This window comes from Eleutherodactylus coqui, chromosome 3, assembly GCF_035609145.1.
Source record: "Eleutherodactylus coqui strain aEleCoq1 chromosome 3, aEleCoq1.hap1, whole genome shotgun sequence".
Classification (NCBI taxonomy): domain Eukaryota; kingdom Metazoa; phylum Chordata; class Amphibia; order Anura; family Eleutherodactylidae; genus Eleutherodactylus; species Eleutherodactylus coqui.
Window position 1 is genome coordinate 15060897 of NC_089839.1, and position 11105 is coordinate 15072001.

The 11105-nt window shown below is 51.7% G+C and overlaps 1 protein-coding gene across 1 annotated transcript in view; it reads right to left on the minus strand.

Moving 5' to 3' along the window:
* Positions 1-5844, minus strand: part of WDR26 (WD repeat domain 26) — a 51799-nt gene extending 45955 nt beyond the window's left edge. Inside the window, exon 1 of the mRNA XM_066595160.1 lies at positions 5411-5844. Within this exon, the coding sequence (XP_066451257.1) occupies positions 5411-5697 (287 nt within the window). The 5' untranslated portion in view covers positions 5698-5844. The remainder of the gene's footprint in view (positions 1-5410) is intronic.
* Between the last annotated feature and the right edge of the window lie 5261 nt (positions 5845-11105).

Genomic DNA, 11105 nt, shown 5'->3' on the forward strand with positions numbered 1-11105 from the left:
GTGACTGCTGCAGCCACTTCCGTGCATACCCAACAGCGCTGTTCATCTTCTAGTGGCTGTGCTGGGTACTGACACTCAATCTCATTCTCTTGCATGAAGCTGAATGTAGGTCATGTGACATTAACAGCCTGAGAAGATGTGTCACAGGCTCTTCAGACAGCTGACGAAAGGAGCCCCCCACCGATCAGATACCGATGACCTATCCTGGAGGACTGGCCATCAATACTGAAACCCCGAAAAATCCCTTTAAAATTAGTGCAACCAATATCAGATATTTAAAAAAAAAATAAAAAAAAGCCCACAGGCTTTTTCTTGCACCAAACTTTGAACCCTTTGGGGGTCCTGAACGCCACCGCCCACAATGGGATTGCAAGGTGCTGTTTGGTTCCTTTGGCAGCGACTGCCTATTAAACCATGCCCGTGGCATGGCTTCATAAGCTGCCTGTCAGAACGTGGTATAATGCAATACTATAGTAGTGCATTACACTCTGAGTGATGAGTCCCTATGGGGACAAAAAAAAAAAAAAAGTGTAAAAAGTTTAGTTTTATTATTACAAGAAAATAAATTCTTGGTCTCACAGACCCTTATTTCGTGGCGCCCGTCGTTTGCGTTCCGTATGAACGCCACAGACATCAAATTGTCAGCAGACCTCAGCGGATGTATCTGGATCTGCAGATGACGGCACTAAAAGGAACGCCCAATATACACGTTTCTAGATGTAAAGCCCCGTTTACACGGAACGATTCGCTTCAAATGAGCATTCAAACGAACGAAACTAAACGTGCGCCAACGACTGAATGACGGATGAGAATGGCGAGCTTCTCGTTGGTCATTCTGTTTCAGCCAGCGTGAGGAGGAGACTAAACGTAGCGCTGGTCCCGGGAGCGCACTAATCACCAATGAGAGTGCAGATACACCCCAGTGGGGCGCTCAGCTATTTCTCAACCCCATTGAAATAAATGGAGCGCTGACCGCACGTACTGAGCCACCGCGATGTCACTTGGGAGGAAGAAGCGACTCTGCAGTGATAATTGTCCCCTATCCTGCAGATAGGCTAGTTTGCAATCGTGGCACAACCCCTTCAAGGTGGCCAGCCGACTAATACGTATGGGGGCCATTAAAGACACATGCATGCTTGACCAAGCCAAGCAGACCCATGAGAGAATGGACAAGGGGGTTTAAGTCATAGCCAGACTCGAAGGGCAACTGGTTTTCTTGTTGGGCAGTCTGTAACGCCCTCGCATACAGACAGCCGACGCACTGAAATCTGTGTATTGCGGTGGGACCCTCCAATGTTGCTTCATTGCCAGACATCTGCATCAAGTCCACATGTTTACGGCTTCCCCTCCATGTAGATGCGGCGCTGTATACAGAATCTGTGCTGCTGGTGGTCCATCCGTCTACATCACAGTGAGCACCAATGGCTGACGCACACCGAACTACAGACCCCGAGTATCACATCGGACCCCCTTTGGACTTCGAGACAACGGTAATTCATCATGGCGTCCATCCACAGGTATCAGAGGAGCAGCGTGCGCCAAGAAGCCTTCCCCAGGCCATGACTGCACCTCAACCAGCCGGACAGGAAGGGGTCAGCGATTCATGCTGCTTGCACCAGACTGACCTCCCATCAGCATGGGGCAACAGAAATCTGGATCCATCCGACCAGGAGATGTTTTTCTGCTGTTCAGTAATGCTATTTTGGCACTTTTTGTCCCCCAAAGTCACTTTTTTGGTCCTCTTACACACAATGGCGCTGGAACTGGTCGTCTGCTGTTATACCATCCGTGCGGAGGAACGGCGGGTTGTGCGTTCGGACACGTTAGTTGGAGCTCCAGCCTTGTATTCAGCTGACTGTGCAGCCTGTTGGTCAGAGCGATTCCTGACATCCTCCTCCGACCCCTTTTGGTGATGAATTTTCTCCATCCACAGGATCCCCTTTCGTTGGATGTTTTCCTTGATTGCGCCATTCTCTGTATACTCTCCAATGTTAGACAAACCCCCCCGCGGTTGGCGGTGAGACCCCGTCTAGTCCAGCACTGATGACCGGCCTCGCTGGAGGCCTCTCAGATCGCTGGATTTTCCCATCTAACGTGGATTCACACTAAAACTGATCCACGGAAAACTTGTCACGTGATTTTATGCCGCACTGCGGGGTCACGGGGAGAATGTCCATAGAGGGCAGCGCCAATCGTGAGGGGAACTCACAATCTGATAAAGGGGCCGTTCAGTGGATACCAGACCTCCCTACAGTACATGACGGGCGATATGCAGCGTATCTCGGCTCAGCGCGGAGCGCCGCATCGCACAAACCCTTGGAAATAATGGTGGTAGGTAAAACGCACGTCCTACAGAAACGCTCCCCCGCAGTGCGGTTTATAGCCCATATATGTCACCCTGACCTACGGATTTGTATCGGATGTTGGGGTATACCAAGAGTGCCGTCAGCCATTGCTGCGGTAGGCTCTACGGGCAGCTGATTAATCTGCCATTGTTTACTGTCATCTGTAGGTGAGATTCACGGGTCAGCGCTGCCCGAGGATTCACACATACTGCTCTGGTTACGTAACAACTTCGCTCTATAGTCCCTCCGACATCTAGAGAGAGACCCCCAGGGTGCGAGGATTCCTCTAAAAAAAAAAAAAAACCCGCCCCTCCCCCACAGCCCGATCCCCCCTCCCTCCTCGGCAGAGTAATAGTAAGTCCTCCTCTTCCTCAGCCCACTACTGGATGTAAACATCACCCTCCCCGTAATCACCCTTGGAAAGAAAGCTGGCCAATATTAACCCTTCATCCCCTGCCAAAAACAAGACAGAGGGGGGAGGAAGGAAGGGGGGGGCAAAATGCACCTTCTTAGTCAACGGCAAGATGGAAGACACAAAGAAAGAGACAAGACAGAAAATGTATGCGGAGCAGAGAGGACGGTCGTCAGGGATCGGTCCTCCGCACAACACGCAGCCAAGCGGGGAGATCACATCTGTAAACAATAGATCACGGCTCAACTGTGCCAACAGCCGCGGCTCAGCAGCAACAAGAACCTTTAAAGGGGCCAGCCCCCCCCCCCCCCCCCCCCCGGAGATACAACATGAGCAATAATAAAGCTGTCTTAAAGGGGTATGCACAGCAGAGATGTCATGCAGGTGTATGAACGCCCGCCCCCAGTACGGCGCCTCTCAACGGCTACGGGTCCGTAAATACCGCGGGGTCTTCAAGCCGCCATTTTTATCATTCAAGGTGGCACAAACGTGCAACATAATGAGGCGTTACACGCCAGGCAATTAGGAAACACGTGCAAATAACTAAGGGACCGTAGTAAACGCTGCCCTGCCATTACCCGGCACCAACAATGCGGCGTACGGCGTGGCGGTACGACGCGTGGGCTAATCATTACAGGAGTCGATGACACCCGAGAGCGAGGCCTCTGCAGACCGCCGCTGAGAGATAAGCCCGGCTATAAACAGACACTGACTTCAGGCCGGCGGGGCACACGCGTGTACAGGCTGTCACAGGTCGGGGGGTCCGGCTGTACACAGAGTACACCGTGGGCCGAGCATCAGCTGTCAGGCGTCAGTCACTGGGCAGCCGGGGCCATCATGTTATGGAGTCCAGTCTGTACTAGCAGATGCTGGATTAGCAAACCTCTGCTATGTAACGTATCACATGGCCAGATATGAGAGTCAGGGCAGATAATCCAATGTAAAGATCTAGAACTATCCAGAGGGTGATGAGCGGTGGTGTGTGTGAGGGCGACTGTTACATTGTAACCAATTGTATCCAATATACACCGTACATATCCACCGCCGATAGAGAGAGTACCAACTGTAACCAATCACATCCAGCAGGTCCCACCATCACCTGGCCGGCAGCAGATATGAGCCCCAGGGAAAAAGGGGGCAGCAGATATGAGCCCCAGGGAAAAAGGGGCAGCAGATATGAGCCCCAGGGAAAAAGGGGCAACAGATATGAGCCCCAGGGAAAAAGGGGCAACAGATATGAGCCCCAGGGAAAAAGGGGCAACAGATATGAGCCCCAGGGAAAAAGGGGCAACAGATATGAGCCCCAGGGAAAAAGGGGCAACAGATATGAGCCCCAGGGAAAAAGGGGCAACAGATATGAGCCCCAGGGAAAAAGGGGCAGCAGATATGAGCCCCAGGGAAAAAGGGGCAGCAGATATGAGCCCCAGGGAAAAAGGGGCAGCAGATATGAGCCCCAGGGAAAAAGGGGCAGCAGATATGAGCCCCAGGGAAAAAGGGGCAGCAGATATGAGCCCCAGGGAAAAAGGGGCAGCAGATATGAGCCCCAGGGAAAAAGGGGCAGCAGATATGAGCCCCAGGGAAAAAGGGGCAGCAGATATGAGAGACCGCTCTTATCTCACACTCTATCTGGCTCATAGGAGTCGGAGGCAGCAGATGAGACAGAGCTCATATAAACAAGAGACAGCACATATCTACTGTCTCTCCCCTTCTAGCTGAGTGTGTATTCACAGGGGCGATATGTTCAGATATCACGCGTGAAACCGTTCAATCGTTTCAACAATGAGGTACACACAAGCGGTGGAGTGCGGTCGCCAGTTTTGAGTGATTTGTGTTTAGAAGTCACAGATTTCATACAGCAGGCCATAAATTCTGTGGCGCCCCAAGTGGCGGGAGGACAGGAGGGCGCTCAGTCTCTACTACTGAAAAACAAGCGATTTTCAGAACACCACAAAAGCAGCGAGGCGTCTCACAGAAGAGCGCAGGTTTACAAGCGCACCACCGGGGCCAGTGTCTCTGACCGATATCGCACCCTGTGTCGTATGACCCGCAGAGACAGCAGATATAAGGCAGTAAATATGAGCGCCAGACTGCAGAGATGAGAGATATCTACTGTCTATCCAGCTGACTAATAGGAGCGAGACACACAGACAGCAGATATGAGCCACAGAGAGCGCAGATATGAGATGGTAGATATGAGACAGGAAGCCAGAAACAGCAGATATGAGATGGTAGATATGAGCCACAGAAAGAGCACCAGACTGCAGATATCTGCTGTCACATATCTGCTGTCACATATCTGCTGTCACATATCTGCTGTCACATATCTGCTGTCACATATCTGCTGTCTCTGGCTCATGAGTGGGCTAGAGGGAGTGACAGCTCAGACCCGCAGTCTCTCTAGCTGTCTCCCAGCTGATGTGGGCTGTCACTTGTCTGTAGATGACCCAGAGACACAGGTGATGACGTCAGACCCTCCCGGCTGTCACTCTCCCACACTGATGACGTCACATGGAACTTCTCCCACTACACTGTTGGCCAGAGCCTGCTGGGAGTTGTAGTCGCTGCAGGAATCTCTCCCCCCCCCCCCCCCCCCGGTCAGGACGTGACGTCACCCTCAGCCCCCGCTGTCGCGCCGCTGTCACGATAGACTCACTTGAGGCCCAGGCCGTGCAGGTGCTGCCCGATCAGGCGGATGACGTCCTCGTCGGCCGGGCTCAGCCGCTTCTTCTTCTTCAGGCCCGGGGGCTCCGGTGCGGCGGCGGACGAGCCGGCGGCGCCGTTGCTGGTGCTCAGGCCGTTGGAGTGCGCCTGCTCGGCGGCGGCGGAGGACGAGGCCTCCCCGTTCTGCGAGGAGGAGGAGGGGGCGCTGTCCGGCTCCTGCCCGCCCCCCGCCGCCGTCCCGGCCGCCGTCGTCGCCGCTGCTGCCCCATTAGCCTGCATGTTCCCCCCGCTGACTCCTCTACCGCCGCCGGGAATGACCGATTGAGCCGCCGCCTCCTCCGAGGCTCGGAGCTTCTTCCGCGGGGGAGGGGTCGCTCGGCCGGTGTCCGAGTCTGAGGAGGAAGCGGAGGCCAGAGTTTCCTCACCGAGAGCGGCCGTGGTTGGTGGCTGAGGAGAGAGGACACCGCGCCGTCCCCCTCCCGGGGCTGTGGAGGGGGGAGAGGCGGGGAACGGGAGGAGGAGGAGGGAGGGGGGGAGATCCGCGGCTCGGCGGCTCCGGGCTGTCACAGGCGGCTTCCCCCTCAGCTGCGGCACTAATGGAGTCCGAGCCGTGACGTCACCGGAAATGCCTATAGAGGCCGAGCGCTCACTTCCGTCTCTGCAGGAGGAGGGGGAGCCGGGCGGGCGACAAAAACAAACGCCGCGTCACCGGGGCATGCCGGGACTTGTAGTTCTGCAGCGGCTTCCTCTCACAGTTGTTTCCTAGGGAACTACGAGTCCCGGCATGCCTGCGTGTGTGTGCGCGGTGCATGCCGGGCCTTAAAGGGGCTGTCTAGTTTTATGTCAATAAAAGTTTTATTATGTGTGACTGGAAAAGTTTGTCACGACTCGTCTTTAAGGTCGTGTGGCGTGCGCGAAAGACATAAATTCACGCCAGCGTTATGTTCTCTGCTCTCCAGAGCGTTACAGCTTCTACACGGGCCGATAAATCGCTAAGCGTAAACCAATGAGAATTTGTCCGTCGTTCAGTGGCTGCATGCAGAAAACTAAGCGACGGAGCGTTCCGTGTAAATGGGCAGTTACCATTTATGAACGACGTCCTGTTTACTGTGAATGGAGGCCGGCGGGAACGATGCCCGGCGCGTTCCGCTTCCATTCAGTAGCGATGAGTGTTCCTGTGTAAAAGCACGGATACGATTATCTCTGGATGACCTGTTGGACATCTGAGCCTGACAGGTCGTCCCGTGTAACAGGGCCCTAAGGCGGTGGCTCGGCCAACTACTGACAGCCAGGCTCCTGCTGTAACTGCCGGAAATGGAGAAACATCAGATCCTGGCAGCGTAATGCCTCGTGTCCACAGGAGATCGCGCATGCGCAGTACATTTTTTTCCTTTAAGCTCCTGCTTTCCCACCAAATCCGTTGTCCATCCATAATGTTATTTACGGACGGGCCACGGGTCGAACGGCTTCCATTGACTGTAACGGCAGCCATCTGTGCGGAAACCGCACTAAAATGGAGCATGCTGCGACTTGGGTGGACGCTCATGGTTCTCTATGGGCGCTTTGAACTGCGGATCTTCTGCGCGGGTGCCCCGGTCAGATTCCACAATTCAAATCCGTCCGTGGACATTGGACCTAAAGGGGTCATCCAGGCAGAGCCCACCGGGGTTGGAGCGGAGGCCGTTACTCCGACGCTGTGTAGTGGCCGGCTCTCGTAATTCTAGGTTGGGGTTCCATTGACTTCAATGACAGATGTGCTTGCAATTACGGGCGATTATCTTTCAGTGTAAATGCTCCGACTGAATGCCGAACGAGAATTCATTTACTCCTCGTTCATGGGTTAATGTTTATTATGCAACTATTAGATCTGACTGTTTTAACAGCCACTGTTGTGGCCCCTGTGGTATAATAATATTGTTGCAATATCATCAGTTGACGTTCAGGACACGAGGAAAGCTGAGCTGACATCCTCCCCCCTTGTCTTCCCCCTCACAACTGCCAGGCCGTCGATGATCATGTGGCCTTAGGAAGTATTTTGCTGGGATGGCAATGAAGTTAAGGCAGTGACAGAGGGATGTTAATTAACCCCCTGCTGGTGAGGTGAGACACCTCCGAAGGTTCGCACAGATTCCCTGTGTTACGTTCCTGTGGGCAAATAAGCACTGGCCCACACGAACCAAGGATAAGGACTGCCAACAGGAAACTAACACTCACCTTGCATACCAGCACACATAACAGATGCAATTGCTGTAATAAATACGAGTGATTAGTTTGTGAATTGGCCAAGTCACTTAAGCCGCGAGCCCAGCGATCAAGGGTCCTCGTGTCTTGCGGTCCCTACACTAGCAAGACAACTGACCCCAAGCTGCAGGGAGAATGGCAGGACCCTACCTAATAAGCGTGGTGATTGCCTCGATAAAGGCGGCCCCGCGCTTGAACCTTGGTCCTGACAATCCGTGAAGGGTTCATAAACGGAACCAGACAGACCGGCACACAGGACACCAATCGCACAGCAACACGCTAGGGCTAACATGCAAGACAGAACAACCACATAGAACAGGACAGTTCACTCCTCATGTCAAGCCACCTGCACAGATATACAGAACATGACACTGTTCACACCATATACACAGAACAGGACTGTCCACACCTAATGTCTGGCCACCTGCACAAACACTGGACCAGCCACAGTTAACACATAACACATGTACAGGCATGCAAGACCAACATACCCTAGAGTGAAGGGATACCAGCTTCCTCTTGCAGAGGGAGGACCTTTATCTGCAAACAGACTGGTGGTGATTGGCTAGCAGGAGAACACCACACCCAGCCCAATCATTCCACACCTGTGGGGCTGTGCTGCTAGAAACCTATGTAGCACAAGAGATCCCAGCCAGTACAACCCTTACACCCTGGCTCCAAAATTTTTATTAAGGGAAAATGTCTTAATAAAGGTTATGAGTCATGTGAAGGCCCTAGCCCGATACTAATTATATTTTTGGAATCGGGCGGGCCAGCTGATTAAAACGCATCTACTCATGTTGCGGTGCGGACCCCAGAACATCCCCAAATGGCGTAACCGCCTACCTGATTACGTGTTATGTTTGATATCGCTGAATAGATAAAATCGTGACCAGAAATATGCCAAGCATATAATCCTGATCGGAGTACCTCCTGCGGAAATATGGCCAAAATGGGGATTCATGGTTTTTCAGAGGCCGGCCACTTCTACCCACCCCTCTCTAAATGACCTCATACGGTGCGGTGGGAGAGGTGTGATTGGTGAATCCTTTATAACTCAGAGCTCAACAAACCCCTCTTGTCACATTCGGAGATACGCTACGGGGTAAGGCTTTCCCATTTGCTTCAGTAACTCCGCACGAATATCACAAATCTGATACCTTTCTTTATTTTCCCCTCACTTTATTTTAAAATACTGTCTGTTGTGTATGCCTGTACCTTATCTCCATTGTAACATCCATTTCTGTATATTTTTGTATAATATAGATATTTAGCACTGCAAGTCTTTTTTAGAATAAATCTGCAATTTATTAGTCAAACCCTGTCTGTTTTAAAATGAACCATGACTCCGAAAATGTGTTCATAATTCATAGTCCGGGTTCCAGGTTACCGGTGACACAGAAACTGGCTGTGGCAAGGTGCAGGATCCTGGGAAAGCTGAGTACAAATCCACCTGTATCCTAACGACTCCGAGCTTGCAACCCCGCTAGAGTGATCCATCGGCTTCCTATAGCCGTGAGCCACAAGAGAGACCTGGAACCGTGGGAGCAGTCAAAAGCACTGTATTGCGGAATCCGGAGCAGGTGTTTGCCTCTGGGTTCCGCAGCAAATACCTTCCATAGCATGCTCGCGAGGGAAAAATCGCGGCATGCTCTATTTTAGTGCGGTGTCCGCACGGACGGCTTTTATTGAAGTCAATGGAAGCTGTCCGACCCGCGGCCCACCTGCAATTAACATTGCGGACAGGTCGCGGATTCCACGTCATCGCTAGGCAACGGCACAGTAAAATCTGTACTGCGCATGTACGATGACGAACTGTCTGGACGACTGACAAGTATGCGGGGGTCACCGACCCAGTCGTGTGCAACCGACCTATGTCTGACTGACACAGCCAGAGCTGACAACGGAACGTAGAGAGGGTAGCATTAAAAGAGAAACTGTCTTTGTTGCCAATAGCAACCAATCACAGCACAGCTTTCAATTTAGCACAGCAGTATAAAAAGTGAAAGCTGCGCTCTGATTGGTTGCTAGGGACAACAGAGACAGTTTTGGTTTAATACATCTCTGCCCCTATAAGTGCGCCTTTCTCTACCCAGAACCCTGGCTCGCCACCATAGTAATAGCAGTAATTAACCCCTTAGGCCGAGCTCACACGAACGTACATTTACCCCGTATTACGCAGTGAATGCATCCAATGAAAGTACATTGATTTTCATCACTCCATTCACATTCGCTAACATTCATTTCATGTCGTACGGTGCAGAGAAGAACGCGACATGTTTTATTTTCCTGCGTATTACGGGCAAAAGAGACCATTGATCTCTTCGGGCGCATAATCAGCGCTGTCCATACGCAATTACATTGCGTATTGGAGCGTTTATACACGTCGTTACAAAGCAACGGAGCGGAAGATTGAAGCAAAAAAAATAAACAAGTCAGACTGCACATGGCGGTGTGAGGGAGATATGCGCACTACGAAACCGCTGCTATACGCGGAAATAGGCCGGCTCATCACTGACTCTACAGCGATTAAACGTTGCGTGACGCGGCCGATTTTGCCCGTAAGGACACAACGATTTTTAGGGGATTTTCATCTCCACTTTTCAGAAGCCAGAACTTTTTTATTTTTCCGTTAACGTGACTCTATGAGGACTTGATTTTTGCATCGCAAACTGTATTTTTTATTAGTACCATTTTTTGGTATTTTTGATATATTGTAAAACTTAAAAAAAAGCAAAAAACACCTCAATTCTGTTCTATATTTTTTTTCTACAGCGTTAGGGTGGATTCAGACGACCGTATATTGGCTCGGTTTTCACGCCGAGCCGATATACAGTGTCCTCATCTGCAGGGGGGGGGGGAGGATGGAAGAGCCAGGAGCAGGAACTGAGCTCCCGCCCCCTCTCTGCCTCCTCTCCGCCCCTCTGCACTATTTGCAAAGAATGGAGGTGGGGCGGGGCTATGTGTCGGGAATTAGCCCCGCCCCATCCCGCCTCTCCCCATTGCAAATAGTGCAGAAGGGGCGGAGAGGAGGCAGAGAGGGGGCGGGAGCTCAGAGCACTGCTCCTGGCTCTTCCAGCCTCCCCCCCTGCAGAGAGAGACGACGTATATCGGCTGGGCGTGAAAACCGAGCCGATATACGGTCGTATGAATGCACCCTTAATCACGCACAATAAATGACATCTTACATTTTTTCTGCGACCCGCTACGATTACATCGATACCAAAATGATATATATTTTTTAAGTTTTTCCCCTTTTGCACAAAACTCCCCTTTTTTTCATTATTTTTTTTTACATTGTTGCATTCAAAGTCCCATAACTTTTTTCTTTTTCCACGGACGCAGCTCTTTGAGGGTTTGTTTTTTGCGTGACAAGCTGTAGTTTTTATTTGTACCATTTTGATGTACATATGCCTTTTATTACATTTTTAGGGCTTTTACCCACT